General features: G+C 37.5%; 1 protein-coding gene across 1 annotated transcript in view; it reads right to left on the bottom strand.

The window, feature by feature from the left end:
• traf3ip1 (TNF receptor-associated factor 3 interacting protein 1) overlaps positions 1-21251 on the bottom strand; it is a 140143-nt gene that overhangs the window by 32587 nt on the left and 86305 nt on the right. Inside the window, exons 12-13 of the mRNA XM_073046723.1 lie at positions 8673-8709; positions 5005-5081 (exon numbers count right to left, since the gene is read on the bottom strand). Of these exons, the coding sequence (XP_072902824.1) occupies positions 5005-5081; positions 8673-8709 (114 nt within the window). The remainder of the gene's footprint in view (positions 1-5004; positions 5082-8672; positions 8710-21251) is intronic.

Raw genomic sequence — 21251 nt, 5'->3', positions numbered from 1 at the left:
TACCATGGAACTGTCAGTTATTGGAAAGGATGATCCACTGAATGCATAACTGGTGGGGTGGAGAAAGAAAACCAAGTGAGTTTTATCCTTGCTGTATCCAGAAGAGGTGAGAGTAAAAAGGTTAAGCTGATAAGAGTGTCCATAATTGCCCATTTAATCTAGAGCAAGTGCATGAAAATTAAAAAGAAGTTGTTCAATGTCAGCCATGCAAATGAGAATTGGATTGACCTCTGTTCAGGAAAGCTTAATTTATGTCGCACCCTTCTGGATCCGGGATGTCTCCAAAGAATTTTTCCAATCACTGAAATACCTTAGATATAATCACTACTGAAATACTGGAAATGCACAAAGCAAACTCCTTCAAATAGTGAAGTAATAAAGAACATTTTCGGGTACTGTTTGAGGAACAAACATTGTTCAAGACACCAGGGATAACGCCTGTGCTTTCCTTGAAATGTTCCCACGGTTTATTTTTCATCTACCAGAGGAAGCAGGCTGCACTTTGGTTTAAAGTCTCATATGACTGACAGTACCTCTAACGGCCATTTAGTCCCACAGAGGAGCACAATGCTAAACTCGGTGTTCAAGTTTCTGCAGTAGAACTTCACCCTAAGGACTCTTCTTAAGAAAGAGGTCTACTACTAGATGAGTCAAGACAGTCATTAGACATAGCCAGCAAATTAGTGATTCCTGGAACACCAAGTTCTCAATTTAATTTTGATATCATCACTTGCTGGATTTGATAAATGTTTGAGACAAGTTAGGCTCAGCAGTTTGAGGGAACCAAATTCTTAACAAAAGAATGCCTCCAAACACATAACAAGTACAGGCTCATCCTATTGCCTGGAAACTTACTTTCAGCCCCCAAAAAGCAATCAAGTAGATTCTAGGAAACAGAAATGTTTGTACAATTACTTTCATTAATCAACCTAGCTTAACATTCAATTTGTGTTCTACTCAGGAATTGAGTAAGTTCCTTTTTGATTGTTCTGCAGAAAATACATTTTAACTGGCTATTTATTCCAGAGGTCGACAACCTCTTAGAATTATGTTTAATTCCTTGTACTTGTAACTTTTATTAATGTCTATGTTCTTGTCAAGGTATTGAAATCCTTCCATAATTTAAGGGCTCAATTGTATCAGCCTAAAGTCAGTATGTCAAAGGTAAAGAGATTCTATCTTTGAAACCTAGGTGCACTTAAAATTTGTAATTGAAAGTGAACTATTCACTGGCTCAAATACTCTGATATGACACTGCAGTTAGTGAGCATCATCACAGATCTGAACAGATATAGTTGAATGGATATAGCATAGTAAATACAGTCACCTCAACCCAATTGTACAGGACTACCTTTTTAATAGTAAAATCTATTTTTTGTTCAATTATGACTTTCAACTTGATCTTTATCAAAGTTGTTTGCCTACTTCTATCATCTAAAAACTTGGGAAAAGTTTCTCAAATGCCTTTCTCAAATGCAAACTGTGAAATGTACAGCAGTATTGTGCCAAAGTCTTCGGCACATATATAACTAAGGTGCTCAAGCCTTTGGCACAGTACGGTACTTGTCAATGTGGAGTGGAGAGCAAGTTTGTAAACTTGGCTGGAACAAAGGATGTTGGGAATGGTGAGGGTGGAGTGCTACTTGTTAGCAGGGAAGTGGTGTTAGGCAAATTGAAGGGATTAAGGGCAGATAAATCCCAGGGGCAGATGGTCTGCATCCCAGAGTGCTTAAGGAAGTAGCCCAAGAAATAGTGGATGCATTAGTGATAATTTTTCAAAACTCCTTGGATCCTGGATTAGTTCCTGAGGATTGGAGGGTGGCTAATGTAACCCCACTTTTTAAAAAAACGGAGAGAGAAACTGGGGAATTATAGACCGGTTAGCCTGACATCGGTAGTGGGGAAAATGCTAGAGTCGGTTATCAAAGATATGATTACAGCACATTTGGAAAGCAGTGAAATCATCGGACAAAGTCAGCATGGATTTGTGAAAGGAAAATCACGTCTGACGAATCTTATAGAATTTTTTGAGGATGTAACTAGTAGAGTGGATGGGGAGAACCAGTGGATGTGGTATATTTGGATTTTCAAAAGGCTTTTGACAAGGTCCCACACAGGAGATTAGTGTGCAAACTTAAAGCACACGGTATTGGGGGTATGATATTGATGTGGATAGAGAATTGGTTGGCAGACAGGAAGCAAAGAGTGGAAATAAACGGGACCTTTTCAGAATGGCAGACAGTGACTAGTGGGGTACCGCAAGGCTCAGTGCTGGGACCCCAGTTGTTTACAATATATATATTAATGATTTAGACGAGGGAATTAAATACAGCATCTCCAAGTTTGCAGATGACACAAAGCTGGGCGGCAGTGTTAGCTGTGAGGAGGATGCTAAGAGGATCCAGGGTGACTTGGATAGGTTAGGTGAGTAGGCAAATTCATGGCAGATGAAATTTAATGTGGATAAATGTGAGACCTGGATGCCATTGTACACCAGTCATTGAAAGTGGGTATGCAGGTACAGCAGGTGGTGAAAAAGGTGAATGGTATGTTGACATTCATAGCAAGAGGATTCAAGTACAGGAGCAGAAGGGTTCTACTGCAGATGTACAAGGCATTGGTGAGACCACACCTGGAGTATTGTGTACAGTTTTGGTCCCCTAATCTGAGGAAAGACATTCTTGCCATAGAGGGAGTACAAAGAAGGTTCACCAGATTGATTCCTGGGATGGCAGGACTTTCATATGAAGAAGGACTGGATCGACTGGGCTTATACTCGCTGGAATTTAGAAGATTGAGGGGGGAACTTATTGAAACATATAAAATTCTAAAGGGATTGGACAGGCTAGATGCAGGAAGATTGTTCCCGATGTTGGGGAAGTCCAGAACGAGGGGTCACAGTTTAAGGATAAAGGGGAAGCCTTTTGGGACTGAGATGAGGAGAAACTTCTTCATACAGAGATTGGTGAATCTGTGGAATTCTCTGCCACAGGAAACAGTTGAGGCCAGTTCATTGGCTATACAAGAGGAAGTTAGATATGACCCTTGTGGCTAAAGGAATCAGGCCTACTCTTGCACCTATTTTCTATGTTTCTATGTACGGGAGGGGCATGGGACAGGTGATATATAGAAGAAGTGCCGGGGTATGGGTGCAGAGACATCCAGCTCTGAAACACCAGACGTCATTTGATTCCAATAAACTGATTTAATGATTCAACTTGGAATGCTCCCAGAGATAGGAAACTACAAAAGTGACCAAAAATTTGCTAACAAAATCCCATCTGGAAAGAAGAGGTTCCAATTCTGGTAACAAGCCCAAAATGTCCTCAGGTTAAGCCCATTTTCAACTACATCATTTGGGTTTTTTTCCCAGCAGTGTGAGAAGAGATTTCTAGACCTTAATCTAATTTTCTTTTCCCTTCTTTAGTTTTGGATGTAGAATAGTGCTGGAGAGAATAGCTTCAGGCGTATTTCCTATTCGTCAGATGTCATTATTAGAAAAAAAGAACAGAAGCATACATCTAACTTCCCAATAGTAATGCTTGGTCCAAAAAGTATAATAAAGCCACTTATGGGGTTAAATGTTCTTGGATATTTGAAGACATTTATTTTAACATGTTTTATTGTTCTCTTAATGCTGCAAAATACTTCAGTGCTAGTTTTGAATTTTGAGACTGAACCTCTTACTCAGTTCTTTAACAATTGCATCATCTGGAGGATAAACCATGCATTACAGTTTCAACTTGTTAGATTAACTTCTAACCTTCTCCAATCTTCATCAACTTGGATACAAAGCAAACACCATCATGAAAGTGAAACACTGTCACTGTGAAGCATCAATATATCTAGATCCCCCCCCCACCCCCAAATGCAATCACGTGTAATAAAATCAACAGAAATTTTAAACCAAGAACAAAATATTGACAATTAGTAAAACAAAGGAACATTACACCAATTCTCTTCACTTTCATCCTGCTATCAAAATAGAGTTAATTTAAGAGAAAAACTGCAAGACATCAAAATACTTTGCAGGTTAGGCAAAGTACAGTCAATGCAATCTCAGAAGACCATCACTTCCTGCGTGGCTTATTTTCTCTGCACAATCTCAACTATGGCAGTTAAGAGACTTGGATCAGCTTTATGGTACAGGACACATTAGAAGAGGCCGGACAAAAAAAGAAAGTTATTTATTCTAGATAGATGCATATCTCAATTCTTTTGGCTAAAAATCATTGAAACCTGCTACCCACAAGATTAATTTCTCTATACGGATAATTTATAATACTACAAAGATAATAATACATTATAGAACAATAATAATGTTTGCATACAATGCCATTAGCTTGTTAACTAAAATGCACTAGCTTTAATCTGATTACAAGAGTGCAGATCCTTTTAAAATGAGAAAATTGAGGAAGTCCCATGACTATCTTTTTCCAGATCTTAAAAGCATAATTAAATGACTTTATAGACAATACAATTGGGACTGCAACACTAACAGTTATCTTTAGATTTTTATTTAACAGTTATGTGGTCAATCAGCTACAGATGAAAGAACAATAAATTCATAAAGTTCACAAATTTCTTTTTGGCCCAGTTAAAAAGTAGTATTTCTATGTGAAAACCAAAGAGTATTCTTAATAAAGAAATCAATCACATACACTGGATTTTATACTTACCTTTATCAAATGCTTGGTAACATTTGAGGAAACTACAGTATAAACAATAGTTAGTATCTACTGTAAAAAGAAATTCTTTGAACTCATTATAATTATTCTCACATTTCTTCTCACATTGAGTAGCAGAGATTAAAACTATATTCTGTGTGCTTTAGAAAAGGAAATGAATAAAACTATAGATACACTGTGGGTTGCACAAATAACGTAACAGAATAAACAGAATTTCCACTTAAACCAACACATAGTTTGCTGCATTTCATTATTTAAGTAATTGTATCAAATTATAAATTGTAGGAATAGCAATAGCAGAACAATGTTTCTTTACCTGATCTTTTTGTTTTGTTGCAGACTTTGAAGATTCATAATCTTTCTTGGTTTCCAAAATCTTCTTGACAAGTCCACCTTAATGAAAACAGATTACTTGTAGTATTGTGTGTACGCATTGAAAAAAATTTACAAGCTTGTAAAATTTGCTTGAGAGAAGTTACTTCCTCTGATTGGGAAGCCCAGAACAAATGTAAATAAACATGGAGCCAAACTATTTTTTGTGTTAATCAGAAAGCACTTCACCCAGGCAATGGAACCATTATGGAAATATGGAATTCTCTTCCAATGGACCATTGATACAAGGTCAATCTGAATACTGTAAAATTCAGATGGGTTAAATTTTCAAAGGCTGGAATGTTTAAACTTATACTAAGCAGGGTCAATGAAATTTCAATACAGGGCAGGTACAATCTCCAGAAAGCCATCTCATTTGTACCTGCCCTTACACTTCCTCCCTCACCACCATTCAGGGGCCCCAGATAGTCCTTCCAGGTGAGGCGACACTTCACCCGTGAGTCGGCTGGTGTGGTATACTGCGTCCGGTGCTCCCGGTGTGGCCTTTTATATATTGGTGAGACCCGACGCAGGCTGGGAGACCGTTTCGCTGAACACCTACGCTCGGTCCGCCAGAGAAAACAGGATCTCCCAGTGGCCACACATTTTAATTCCACGTCCCATTCCCATTCTGATATGTCTATCCATGGCCTCCTCTACTGTCAAGATGAAGCCACACTCAGGTTGGAGGAACAACACCTTATATACCGGCTGGGTAGCCTCCAACCTGATGGCATGAACATTGACTTCAATAACTTCTGTTAATGCCCCTCCTCCCCTTCTTACCCCATCCCTGATATATTTAGTTCTTTTCTCCCCCTCCCTTTTTTTTTCTTTCTCCCTCTGCCCGTTCTCCATCTCCCTCTGGTGCTCTCCTCCCCCTTTCTTTCTGCCTGGGCCTCCTGTCCCATGATCCTTTCCCTTCTCTAGCTCTGTATCCCTTTTGCCAATCACCTTTCTGTCTCTCAGCTTCACCCCACCCCCTCCGGTCTTCTCCTATCATTCAGTATTTTCCCCTCCCCCTCCTACTTCCAAATCTCTTACTATCTTTCCTTTCAGTTAATCCTGAAGAAGGGTCTCGGCCCGAAACGTCGACAGCGCTTCTCCCTACAGATGCTGCCTGGCCTGCTGCGTTCCACCAGCATTTTGTGTGCATTGCTTGAATTTCCAGCATCTGCAGATTTCCTCGTGTTCGTCATTTGTAAAATGGCAATTCCAAGCTCAACTTGAATCACTAAAGAGGATGCTCAACAGCTGTAGCTGGGCTTGAATTCTATCACCACCTACAAAAGTAAAACTAAGCGACAAGGCTTTGCTCCCACACGAGCTCAATGCCCTTTATGTTCCTTTGACTGTCAAAGCATGGAGAAACCTTAAGGAACTCCCAAATCCCCCAATGATCCTGTGATTTCAGTCTCTGAGGCTGACGTGAGAGCTCCCTTCAGGGGTAAACCCAAGGAAAGCATCCAGATGTCCTCTACCTGACCCAGTACTAAAGACCTGTGCTGATCAATTGGCTGGAGTATTCACCAAAATTTTCAACCTTTCACTTTGGAAGACTGAGGTACTCACCTGCTTCAATCAGACTTCAATTGTACCAGTGCCCAAGGAGAACTTGGTAACCTGCCTCAACGACAATTATCCAGTAGCACTTACATCCACTGTGGTGAAGTGCTTTGAAAGGTTGATAATGAAACACAACTCCTGCCTGAGAAGCGACTTGGATCCACTCTAATTTGCCTACTGGCATAACAGGTCATCAACAGATGCTATTTCATTGGCTCTTCACTCAACCATGGAACATCTGGACAGTGAAGATGCATATAATCAGCATGCTCTTGATTGACTCGCTTAGCAATCAATACTATCACCCCCTCAAAACTAATCAATATGCTTCAAGACCTTAGCCTCAATACTTCCTTATGCACTTGGATCCTTGATTTCCTCACTTAACGATCCAGTCAGTTCGAAGTGGCAACATCTCCTCCACAATCTCCATCAGCACAGGTGCACCACCTGGCTGTGTGCCTAGACCCCTGCTCTACTTGCTTTATACTTATGACTATGAGGCCAAGCACAGCTCCATATTTAAGTTTGCTGACAACACCGCAGTAATCAGCTGAATCAAAATTGGTGATGAAAATCTGGCCAAGTTGTGCCACAACAACAACCTCCCAATCAATGTCAGCAAGACCAAGGAGCTGATTATTGACTTCAGGAAGATGAAGCCGGAGGTCGATGAACCAGCCCTCATCAGAGGTGGAGAATGTCAGCGATTTAAATACCTCAGGTGTTATTATTTCCAGAGAATTTGCCCTGGATGCAGCATACAACTGCCATCATGAAGAAAGCATGGCAGTACCTCTACTTTCTTTGAAGTAGGAGAAGATTCAGCATGTTAATTAAAACTTTGACAAACTTCTATAAATGTGCAATGGAGATTGTCAAGTTGCATCATGGCCTGGTATGGAAACACCAAAGATCTTGATTGGAAAAGCCAAAAACAAAAAAAATTTAAAAAATAGTGGATATAACCCAGTCCATCACGATAAAGCCCTCCCCACCACTGAACACATTTACACGGAGCGCTGTCGCAGGAAGCGGCATCCATCAAGGATCCCCACCATATAAGCCAAGCTTTCTTCTTGCTGCTGCCATCAGGAAACATGTAAAGGAGCCTCAGGACACACACCACCAGGTTTTGGAACAGTTATGACCCCTCAATCATCAAGCTCTTGATCCAGAGGGGATAGCTTCACTAAACTTCACTCGCCCCATCACTAAACTGGTCCCACAACTTATGGACTCACTTTCAAGGACTCATCTCATGTTCTCGATATTTATTGCTTATTATTTGCATTTTTTCTTTTCATATTTGCACAGTTTGTTGCCCTTTGTACACTGATTGTCTCTCTGTTCTGTTGGGTGCAGTCTTACTTTGATTCTATTATGTTTCTTGAATTTACTGTGAATACCCACAAGAAAATATGCCAAATATGTACTTTGATGATAAATTTACTTTGAACTTTACTTCCCAATTAAATCATCTTTTTATGACTCCTATATTCAATGGAATACAAGCTTAATAACATAAGCTTTAACATTTTAAGGCCTGATTGTCTTAGGTGGGGTGTTATAAGTGAATTATACACTAGATGCAGTTTAGGCAGAGCCTTGTACAGTTGTAACATAACTTCCATCCTTTGGAATTCTAACTCACAAAAGGATAGGTCAATAATCTAATACCTTTAAAAATGTTTCTTTATCTTTCACTAGCCTTTTGCAATTTCAATACTTGGCTTTTAAATCTCTCTATACAACATATCATACCTTAAATTACCATATAACCACCCACACTAAACACTATCAATGAGATCTGCATACAAACTACTAAACACAACATTTTCACTAGACACTTTATGTTCCCATCTATCCACACTGCTTAGTATTTAACAAATTTAACATCACTAGACTTAATAGATTATCTTTTCATTAGAATAAAGTTTTTAAAAAGCTAAAAGAAAACCTCATTAAATATCTCTGCATGACACCACTTATAATGCAAAATAGGGGAAGCTATAACATTAAATAGCATTTATTAGACGCACATACCATGGTCTTCACCATCATGCAGTTCTACTACTGTCACCTAGAAAATAAAAACAGATTTGAAGTAAATCCAATTAACAATTCTATCACTCCAGAGCAAATGGTAACATTTCTTTTATGAAATGTGATTATTAATATTTTAAAATATTTCAAATCAAGCATATAAGCAACCCGGATCATATTCTATCATATTGCCATTGTTTCATTATTGTAGAATGATTATATTTCCATTTTTTAAGGTTAAAATTAGTAATAATCCCAGTATTTAAATTGCTCATTGTGGTAGACTAGGAGTTAAGATGTTTTAAAACTTCCTCTAAAAGAGTTGGAGACAAACCTTCAATTAAGACAACTGTAGAACATTTCACTGTTTCAGTCATGGAAGACCAACATTTCCTTGCCCCCATACCCCTTCTACCTCCAGCAGAACTCTTAGCCCACAAAGGAACAAATCAAATCTACCCATTTTATTCTAGTTCCTGACAGTACTTACTGTGCCACAAATAATTTAACATACTGTCCCTGGGTTTAAAATTGTAGTTGAACTCATATGATGTAAATAGAAATGGCTATACATATTTAAAGAATAAAGCTTTATATGCCAGAACATATACTCTTGTCTACGCAAAGCATGCTTAAAATGCAAATCACAACACAGCAGCCCAATCAGTGAGCAAAGTGACTACTACCAAATTGATTAGTTGCCCGGTTTGTCAGGTGGATTAGATCAATAATCAGTTACAAATCAAAAAAGTTATGACTCCTCCCACATTCCAACAACATACAGGTTAGGATGGTCACACGGGTGTAATTGGACAGTGCGGAAACATTGGACTGGAAGGGCCTGTTACCGTACTGTATTACCAAACAAAAATAAGTAAAAGTAAATTATAAATTACAGTTTATTACATACTAGTTTTTTGTCAATGTGGTACTGTAATTCACTATTTGTTCACTCTTTCTGAAAAATGTACATCATAAGTTTAATAATAACAACCAGTGAAAATATACCTGAGCCTTCCATAAGCATGGGGTATCTTTTTTAAAGCTACAAATCAAGATAATTCTAGAATTTATAATCATACCTGCAACAATACTAGGAATGTCAACTATTTTCATCTTAACCCATGGAAACAATGATACTGAATTCTACATAAAAGTCAGTGATGGCCCACTCAATTTTGAAATCTTTGCTTTACTCTCACCTTATCTAGATCAGCCCATTTTATATCTGCCTACTTCTCAAATAAATAGGCTGTAATAAATAAAGTCTGGGTGTATCAATTATTCCACTAAAATTAACGTAGGACACAAATGATCTAAGAGGGGGAGAAAAAGACCATCAAGGTTGTCATGCAAAAATAGGACATCACAAATTACAATATTCAAAGTTTTGCAGGTTTTAAGTGATTGAAAAGGTATTTTAAAATAACTTATTGGTCATCTCTGGGTCAGAGCTGGCAGGAAGGAAAGCAAGGAGGGAGGAGGATGGGGAGAAGTGGAAATTGTAAATTTCTGGATACCATTCAGATTTTCTTTTCAACCATCTCTGGTTGCAGCTGTATGATTATTCTTTCACTATTGTCATAAGGTGTATTAGCATTTACTTTCATTGGTTCTTTCATTTCTTACTGATATATTTACCACTTTTCCATGATTTCAATCCAATTCCATCAACTTTTAACATGACTATGTCTTTGCCCCAGTTTGATTCTTGGGACAAAAGGGTTCTTCTGAGAAAAGCTTGCGCAAAGTGAACTAATACTTGTTGGAACTGAGAGAAGTAAACATATTGAAACACAAAATTCTGACTGGGTTTGACAAGGCAGTTTCTAAGAGGATGTTTTATCTCACAAGGGAACACAGGACCAGTGTATATATAGTTTGAGACTAGTCCTTTCTGAGTCAAGGCAGATATGTGGAGGATTTCCTTCTATCAGAGGGTCATAAATCTTGGTAATAGTCTTAACAGAGAACTGTGATGGTTGAAATCACTAAAAACATTCAAGACCGAGACAGACATATTTTAGTCTATCGCAGATTCAAGTATTATGGGGGTCAAGCAAGCGAGAAAGTACAGCCAAGGGCATGATCTGATAGGCCAAGACCTTACTGAACAGTGCTGTAAACTTGAGGGACTGTACATCTTACTCCTGCTCTTAAATGTTAATTCTTATGATCAGCATCATTTGAAATTTAAATACATTCAGCTTCTCACCTTTTCCAGTTGATCTGCAATTTTTGAACCAGATTTCATACTGCAGCATCATAAAATTGTACTCCTGTACCCATGCCAGCCATTTGGAAGAGCTGTCTAATTTAGTCCCATTTACTACCCACCACTACTAGCTAACCAAGAATTGGTCCTCTTCAAATATTTACATTAGGTTTATCCAAGCAAGTACTACATTCCAGAGTTCTCCCTCTGCCAATTATTTTCAATTTAACACCTCTAATCACAAAACCATTTGAAAGGTGAAGGTAGTTTCTTCCCACTCGCTCTTTTGAAACACTTTTTCTGCATCTTTTCCAGGGCCATGACATCCTTCCTGCAATGGAGTGTCCAAAAGAGTACATAATATATCAGCTTAGCCAAACCAGTCAGTCGTTAATGCGTGACATTCTTGCTCTTGGATTTGTAAATTGGGGGATTCAATCCAAGTTTCCGTGTACTTTCTTAAAAGCCTTCTAAATTTACCTTGGAGTCTCAAGATGGCGCTCATGGAGTAAACCGCATCTAGGCTTTGCTCCAAACCTTTTACGTTTTTTTTAACCTACAAACACCCCTTAAACTTATTTTAAAGGGGTCTAAACATATAGAATTTTTTTAAAAACTATTTGAATTACTCTCAACCCGCTGAAATGTCTAGAGCAAAAGAACCGAAACAGACGAAAGAACCGTTAACTTTAGAAGTTGTTGTGAAGTTTATAGACGCTAGATTTGATGAATTGGAGAAAAAATTACTTGGAAGATTTGCACAGTATGACAATCGTTTGAGATCACTCGAAGAAAAGTTCCTGACCTTTTCACGGGAATCAAATGAACAACAAGCAAGCATTTTGGCTCTTGAAGAAGCTGCTCGTAAGAAGGATCGTATAATCGAAAAAATGCAAGAAGAGCAAACTTCGACGACCCAACAGATGGAAAGCTATAAAGCTAAAATTACTGATTTGGAAAATCGTTCTCGAAGACAAAATCTTCGGTTAATTGGAATCCCGGAAAAATTTGAAAGCGGTGATCTGACCGTTTTCTTCTCCAAATTTCTAGTGGATGTCCTGGGCGAAGATGTCCTGGATAACCCCCCATTAATCGATCGGGCTCACAGAGTCTCTAGATATCGGGCAGATTCAAGTCTGAAACCACGGCACATAATTCTCAGGATCCATTATCCTCACATCAAAGAACGACTGATTCGTGCGGCTCGTAAAAAAGGTATGATAACCTATCAAAATTTTAATTTTCGCATTCTGGAGGACTATAGCCCCGAAGTACTACGGGCTAGGCTGGCTTTCAGATCGGTTATGTCGAATTTTCACCAGAAAGGCTACAAGCAAGCGTTGCTATTTCCAGCACACCTGAGAGTCACCCTTCAAGATGGATCTTTTCGGCTGTTTAAATCGCCAGCGGATGCTCAAGGTTTCCTGGAACAATGACATTTGATCGGGCTGATCAATGTAATCTAGCCTATAGATTTGGATCTGGTATAGATTGACGTTTGGGTTCTTTTTTGATACGGTTCATATATATTTCTTATATACGATTAAAGCTCTCTTTTTTCTACCGGGTTTATTCCGATTTCATATTTTTATATATTACTAACCGATTAATGTTGAAGATGACCTATTAGGGTTATTTTTTTTTTCTTTTTTTTAATCGATATACGCTCTTTTTTTATATTTTTAGCATTTGAATATTAAGATTTGGAAGAATAAAATGGCGTTTCTTCTTCCCGACAGACTCCAGTGTCTGTAGCGTCATAACTGTTTTGATCTGTTCGAAAGTGTTAAACCTTCATTTATTGTTTTAATTTTTTTAACCCTTTTGATAATATACATTTATAACACTAATTTTATATTTTAATTTTTCCTATATCAACCCTTTTTTTATAATGTGGGTTGTTTGTATTTTTTTTTAACTTTGTTACGTCTGAGTTGCCGTCTTGAGACAAGGGGGTAATTTTAGTATTAGATCGCTCGCTTGCCTCTGTTTGGCTTTTTTCCTGGGGTTTTGAGGGTGGTGGGAGGGAGATTTTTCTTTTTTTTCTTTTTTTTGCTTGCTTTTTGCTTAGTTTTACTTCATGGGCTTATATGAAACTACTAAAATGGCTGCGGTGCTGTGACTTCCGGCTTCCCTTTGAACTTACTTTCCCCTTCCGAGTTCATGAGTTCACTTTTCTTTTAAACCTATATGTTAACTGTAATATATATTGTCAATATGGATAAGACTATTAACTTTGTTTCTTGGAATACTAATGGTTTAAATCATCCGATTAAACGGAAAAAAGTATTCAAAGTATTCCATAGAATGAATGCGAATGTTATTTTTGTACAAGAGACTCATGTTAGGAAGGTGGATAGTCAGAGGTTGTTTAGGTTTTGGAAGGGCCAACAGTATCACTCAAATTCGCAAGCCAAAGTGAGAGGTGTTTCTATTTTTATAGACTCATCAACTGCTTTTATACATTATGAAACAATTTCAGACCCGCAAGGTAGATTTTTGCTTATTACTGGGTTGCTTTTTAATCAAAAAGTTGTTTTAGTTAATGTTTATGCTCCAAATACTGACTGTCCTGAATTTTTTAAATGTTTATTTACATCCTTTCCTAATTTGAATCAATACAGATTGATAATGGGCGGGGATTTCAATTGTTGTTTAAACCCTTTGATGGATAGATCCAAACCCATTCAAACTTTTCCGAACAAATCGGCTTCTCTTATTAATTCTTTCATGATTGATTCAGCTATCTGTGAAATCTGGCGTTTTCTACACCCTAATGATAAAGAGTTCTCATACTTTTCCCATGTGCATCATAATTATTCAAGGATTGACTACTTTTTCATTGATCAGCACTTCCTTACAGATGTCATGGATTGCAAATACGACTCTATTGTTATATCTGATCATGCACCTTTGAAGTTATCTATTAAGGTGACGGATTCACATATTAGTACTAAAAGTTGGAGGTTTAATTCTGTTTTACTGCAGGACTCTGACTTTATTAACTTTATTAAACAGCAAATTGATTTGTTTTTCTCAATAAATTCCACAGCAGACATCTCTAGTGGAACTCTCTGGGATACTTTTAAGGCATATATTCGTGGACAGATTATTTCATATTCTGCCGGAGTTAGGAAACGAACTAACTCTAAAATATCAACATTAGTTGATAAAATTAAGGCAATTGATAAGATTTATGCATTGACCCCTAGTAAAGAACTTTATAAAGAAAGGGTGGAACTTCAAATGGAGCATAGTTTATTGTTAACCTCTTCGATTGAAAGTCAGTTAATTAAATCGAAAGCTCAATTTTATACATATGGAGATAAGTCTGGTAAATTACTAGCTAACCAATTGAAAATTGTTTCGGATAAGCGACAAATTACTAAGATTCGTAAACAAGATGGTACTCTGACGATTGATCACAAAGAGATAAATACAGCCTTTCAAGATTTTTATAATTCTTTATATCAATCAGAATGTACTAAAGACTCTTCTATAATGAGTGAATTTTTAAGGAAATTGAATATTCCAAAAGTAACTGCTGAGGATAGTGTAATTTTGGATGCACCTATTATGGAGTCTGAAATAGAAAAGGCCATTTTCTTAATGAACTCGGGTAAAGCTTCGGGCCCAGATGGTTTTTCTGCAGAATTTTTTAAATCCTTTTCTTCTATACTTTCTCCTTGGCTTTGTAAAATTTTTAAAGATGCATTAAGTATAGGTAAACTACCACAATCTTTTTATGAAGCTTCTATTTCTTTAATTCTTAAAAAAGATAAAGATCCCACTGAATGTGCATCTTATCGGCCTATATCTTTGCTGAATATGGACTTTAAGATTTTTAGTAAAATCCTGGCTGTTAGATTAGAAAATATATTGCCTCGGATTATTTCTGAGGATCAGACTGGATTTATTAAAAATCGTTATTCATCTTTTAATATTAGAAAATTAATTAATATTGCTTATACTTCTTCATCTAAAATCCCAGAATGTGTCATCTCCTTAGATGCCGAAAAAGCATTTGATAGAGTCGAATGGTCATATTTATTTAATACTTTGCAACATTTTAATTTTAGTTCAAAATTTATATCATGGATTAAATTAATATATCAGAAACCTTTAGCTTCGGTTTTCACTAATAATCAAAGATCCCCTTTTTTTCAACTATTTCGGGGTACAAGGCAAGGTTGTCCTTTAAGCCCTTTATTATTTGACATTGCTTTGGAACCCTTGGCTATAGCTATTCGTGAATCACCCAATATTTTAGGTATTACCCGCGGGGAGACGATGTATAAGGTATCATTATATGCAGATGATTTGTTATTATATATATCTGATCCTGAAAGATCTATTCCTGCTATTTCTTCTTTGCTTGCTCAATTTAGTAACTTCTCTGGGTATAAATTGAATTTTAATAAGAGTGAACTTTTTCCATTAAATATGCATACTCCAATTTATAATCGGGTACCATATAGAATTGTTACAGACTATTTTACTTATTTAGGTATTAAAATTACTAAAAAACATAAAGATTTATTTAAAACTAATTTTTTGCCTTTAATAGATCAAATTAAGCAACTTGCTAATAGGTGGTCCCCACTATCTATGTCTTTGGTAGGTAGAATTAATGCCATTAAGATGATGATACTACCTAAATTTTTATACCTATTTCAAGCATTACCAATTTTTATTCCTAAATCTTTTTTTGATACAGTTGATTCTAAAATATCGTCGTATTTGTGGCAGAACAAAAATCCTAGGTTAGCTAAAAAATATTTACAGAAGCCTAAGAAGGAGGGCGGTTTGGCTCTACCAAACTTAAGATTTTACTATTGGGCAGTTAATATACGGTATTTGATATTTTGGACACAACAATCGACTACAGTTGCTGGCCCACAATGGGTAAATTTGGAATGTAAATCTGTGCAAGATTTCTCATTGATTTCAATCTTAGGATCTTCACTTCCCTTTTCGTTATTTAAAATGAATAAACAGATAACTAATCCTATAGTCAAGTATACATTACGAATCTGGTTTCAATTTCATAAATTTTTTGGTTTGAATAAGTTTATACTGTCAAGCCCTATAACAGCTAATTACTTTTTTCGACCATCTTCCATAGATCAAGCCTTTTATTTATGGAAAACAAAAGGTATAACATGTTTTCGTGATCTGTTTTTGGATGATAACATTATGTCCTTCGAACAATTATCTAATAAATATAATTTATCTAAAACCCATTTTTTTAGATATCTACAAATTAGAAATTTTTTATATAATGAACTAAAGTCTTTTTCGAAAGAATGTCCATTGGACATTACAGAAAGAATTTTAGCTCTTAATCCTTGTCAAAAGGGTCTTGTTGCTATCATTTATAATATGATTATGAATCTACAACCAGATATATCTGAAAAAATTAAGAAGGAATGGCAGGAAGAACTGCATTGCCCTATTTCTACTGAGCAATGGGAAAAAATTTTATTATTGGTAAACTCATCCTCTATATGTGCTAAACATACTCTAATACAATTTAAGGTCGTACACAGAGCTCATATGTCTAAAGATAAACTTGCTCGATTTTACTCGTATGTTAATCCAACCTGTGATAGATGTCATTCTGATATAGCTTCGTTGACTCATATGTTTTGGTCCTGTCCTTGCTTACATAACTATTGGAAAGATATTTTTAATATTATTTCAAGAGTTTTAAATATTAATCTCCAACCACACCCTTTTACTGCAATTTTTGGCCTACCAATGATGGATAATAAGTGTTTATCCGCTTCATTCCAACGAATGATTGCATTTATTACACTAATGGCTAGAAGATCCATTTTACTGAATTGGAAAGAAGCCAATCCTCCAACAGTATCTCAGTGGTTTTCCCAAACTATTTCCTGTTTAAGTTTAGAAAAAATTAGAAGTGGGGTTTTCGATCCTTCAGTTAAATTTGAGGAAACTTGGAGACCATTTATCCAGCATTTTCATATGAATTATACGGTCTGATCCTGAACCTTATTGTCACTATCCTGAATTGTGTGGATGGAGGTTGGGAGTCATAGGCACTACTGTATATATATAACATTATGCGATTGCCCATGTTGGTTAGTTTTCTTTTTCTATTTAGTTGTTGTTTTTTTTTTTTTTTTTGTTTTGGGGGGGGTTTTTCTTAATCATTTATATTATTATATGAGTTTGAGAGATTCTATGGATCAATATATATTTGAATGTTTATCAATCTATTATGTACTCTCAAATGTCTTGTAACAATATTTTTCTTCTGTTTTTTTTTCAAAAAACTAATAAAAAGATTTGAAAAGAAAGAAAGAAAATTTACCTTTATTTATGCATATACATCCAGCCTCACTCAGATTTAGATTGCGCTGCCTAGTATTTATCGCACTTCATCAAACTGAATCACTATTTTGTTTACATCCATCCTCTGAGTGAGACAACTGCTCTAAACCCTCTACACTGTGAAATTTGTATTTCAACCTAGCTTTGATGGATGCAACTGATTGAGTTATGAACCTGCTTTTCACGTAAATTCAAAGTGAGGGCAGGCAATCTGAATTAATCCCTTCTGCTTACTGACCTAATTAATCCCTTCTTTCTATTTAATGTCAATAGAACTGTAGTTAGTGCAAGAAACTAGAATATCAGAATGACAACACATAGACATCCTTTTCTAAGGACAGGGCTAGAACACACATCCACTGCAGCAGGTTACAACAAGCTTTACCTTGCATCTGGTTATTTTGGACTACAGCTGCAAACATTGAAACTCATCATGGGGTACTAAAAATATACTATAGCTTCCCATCTTGGGAACTATGGAAAAGCAGATCATTCCCCATTCTAACAGGTCAATGTTGATTTTAAGCTGGTTATTAATTGTACATTTGGTTATTCAGCACAAAAACAGCTTCTTTGGTAACAGTCTGCATCAAACATCAAGTACCCATTTATATTAGTCCTATATTCCCATCAGTTTTCTCCAGATTCTACCATTCAGTTAAACACTGGGGTAATTTACAGTAGCCAATTAACCTACCAGTCCACACAACTTTGAATGTGGAAGGAAACCCACCTGAAATAAACCCATGTGATCACAAGGAGAATGTGCAAACAACACAGACAGACCCCAAGGTCAGGGCTAAACACAAGCTGCTGGAACCGTGAGACAGCAGTTCTACTAGCTGCACCACTGTGCTGTCCCAACATTAAAAGCAAATTTAATGTGAAAAAGTATTTTAATAAAAGTATACTTGTATGTTATTTAATAAATAGATAACTGGAAATCAACCTAAAATTTCAAATGTCTCTAATGTTTTTCAAAATCATGCTCATAGTTTAGGAATGCCATTGGAACCATTTAGTTTAATTACTACCAGACTTCTATCAATAGTGTGAAATTCCTGTTTGCTTTCAGTTCAAGTAGTCAATATCATGAGTCCTTTTACATAATTGTTTTTATTCTAAACCCACAGCATTGTTATCATCTCTACTAGAACTGTTCTCCCTCCCCCCCCAAAAAACAAACTAAATTTTGGTATTGTTTTCATTACAGATTTAAAAAGGACATACTCTTTAAAAAAATCCCTTCCAGTATATAGATTATATTCAGTCTTTCTCCATGGCTGACAACAGAGACTGAAAAAATCCAACATCTGTTTGATTTTATCAATAGTATTGCTAATATTCAGCAAAGATAGAAAAAAAATCTATAGATCTTCATCAGATGTGGTTTCAATAAATACCAAAAGTCTATCAACACGGATGGTAGTTTGCCTCCCAGGTGCCAGGGTCCGGGATGTTTCTGATCACGTCCACGATATCCTGAAGTGCGAAGGAGAACAGCCAGAGGTCATGGTACATATTGGTACCAACAACATAGGTAGGAAAAGGGAGGAGGTCCTGAAAACAGACTACAGGGATTTAGGAAAGAAGTTGAGAAACAGGACCACAAAGGTAGTAATCTCGGGATTACTGTGGGAACGTGGCCAAGTGGTTAAGGCATTCGTCTAGTTATCTGAAGGTCGCTAGTTCGAACCTTGCCTGAAGCTGCGTGTGTGTCCTTGAGCAAGGCACTTAACCACACATTGCTCTGCAACGACACCGGTGCCAAGCTGTATGGGTCTAATGCCATTCCCTTGGACAACATTGGTGGCGTAGAGAGGGGAGACTTGCAGCTTGGCAACTGCCTGTCTTCCATAAAAAAAACCTTGCCCAAGCTTGTGCCCTAGAAACCTTCCAAGGTGCAAATCCATGGTCTATCGAGACTAATGGAGGCCTACCTACCTACCTACTACTGCCTGTGCCACGCGACAGTGAGAATAGGAATAGGATGAGGTGGAGGATAAATGCGTGGCTGAGGGATTGGAGCAGGGGGCAGGGATTCAGATTTCTGGATCATTGGGACCTCATTTGGGGCAGGTGTGACCTGCACAAAAAGGACGAGTTGTACTTGAACTGAAAAGATGGAGGAACAGGCGGTTGGCTCACAAATAGAGAAAGCTTGGAGATAGTGCCAGAGAGAGCATAGGCAGGTGATAGAGAAGGGGCGCACTCAGACCGATGCCTTGTGATGTGTCTATTTTAAAGGAAGGAGCATTATGAACAAAGCAAATGAGCTTAGAGCATGGATCAGCACTTGGAGCTGTGATGTTGTGGACATTACAGAGACTTGGATGACTCACGGACATGAATGGTTACTTGGAGTGCCAGCCTTTAGGTGCTTCAGAAAGAACAGGGAGGGAGGCAAAAGAGGTGGGGGCTTGGCACTGTTGATCAGAGATAGTGTCACGGCTGAAGAAAAGGAGGAAGTCATGAAGGGATTGTCGACAGAGTCTCTGTGGGTGGAAGTTAGGTACAGGAAAGGTCAATAACTTTACTGGGTTTTTTTTTTATTATTGACCACCCAACAGTAACAGGGACATCATGGAGCAGATAGGGAGACAGATTCTGGAAAAGTAAAGTAATAACAGAGTTGTTGTGGTGGGAGATTTTAATCTCCCAAATATCGATTGGCATGTCCCTAGACCGAGGTGTTTAGATGGGGTAAACTTTGGTAGGTGTGTTCAGGAAGGTTTCTTGACATAATATGTAGATAGCCTACAAGAGGAGAGGCTATATTCGATCTGGTATTGGGAAATGAACCTGATCAGGTGTCAGATCTCTCAGTGGGAGAGCATTTTGGAGATAGTGACCATAATTCTACCTCCTTTCCCATAGCTTTGAAGAGGGACAAGAACAGACAAGTTAGGAAAGTGTTTAAGTGGAGTAAGGAGAAATATGAAGCTATCAGACAGGAATTCGGAAGCATAAATTGGAAACAGATGTTCTCATGCAAACATACGGAAGAAATGTGGCAAACGTTCAGGGGATATTTGTGTGGAGTTCTGTGGTGTACAGGAACTGTGGTGTTCAAAGGCTGTTGTAAATCTAGTCAAGAAAAGAGCTTACAAAAGGTTAAAAAGAAACACTAAGTAACGATAGAGATCTAGAAAATTATAAGACTAGCAGGAAGGAGCTTAAGAATGAAATTAGGAGAGCCAGAAGGGGCCATGAGAAGGCCTTGGCAGACAGGAATAAGGAAAACCCCAAGGCATTCAACAAGTACGTGAAGAGCAAGAGGATAAGATATTTGAGAACAGGACCAATCAAGTGTGACAGTGGAAAAGTGTGTATGGAACCGGAGGAGACAGCAGAGGTACTTAATGAATACTATGCTTCAGTATTCACTATGGAAAAGGATCTTGGCGATTGTAGGGATGACTTGCAGTGGACTGAAAAGCTTGAGCATGTAGATATTAAGGAAGAGGATGTGCTGGAGCTTTTGGAAAGCATCAAGTTGGATAAGTCACTGGGATTGGACGAGATTTACCCCAGGCTACTGTGGGAGGCGAGGGAGGAGATTGCTGAGCCTCTGGCAATGATCTTTGCACATCATCAGTGAGAATGGGAGAGGTTCCAGAGGATTGGTGGGTTGTGGATGCTGTTCCCTTATTCAAGAAAGGGAGTAGAGATAGCCCAGGAAATTATAGACCAGTGAGTCTTACTTCAATGATTGGCAAGTTGATGGAAAAGATCCTGAGAGGCAGGATTTATGAACATTTGGAGAGGCATAATATGATTAACAATAGTCAGCATGGCTTTATCAAAGGCAGGTCATGCCTTATGAACCTGACTGAACATTTTGAGGATGTAACTAAACACACTGATGAAGATAGAGCAGTAGATGTAGTGTATATGGATTTTAGCAAGGCATTTGATAGGGTACTCCATGCAAGGCTTATTGATAAAGTAAGGAGGCATGGGATCCAAGGGGACATTGCTTTGTGGATCTAGAACTGGCTTGC

The sequence above is a fragment of the Hemitrygon akajei genome, chromosome 5 (assembly GCF_048418815.1).
Source record: "Hemitrygon akajei chromosome 5, sHemAka1.3, whole genome shotgun sequence".
NCBI classification, from domain to species: Eukaryota; Metazoa; Chordata; class Chondrichthyes; order Myliobatiformes; family Dasyatidae; genus Hemitrygon; species Hemitrygon akajei.
This window is presented reverse-complemented; position numbering and strand designations above follow the sequence as displayed.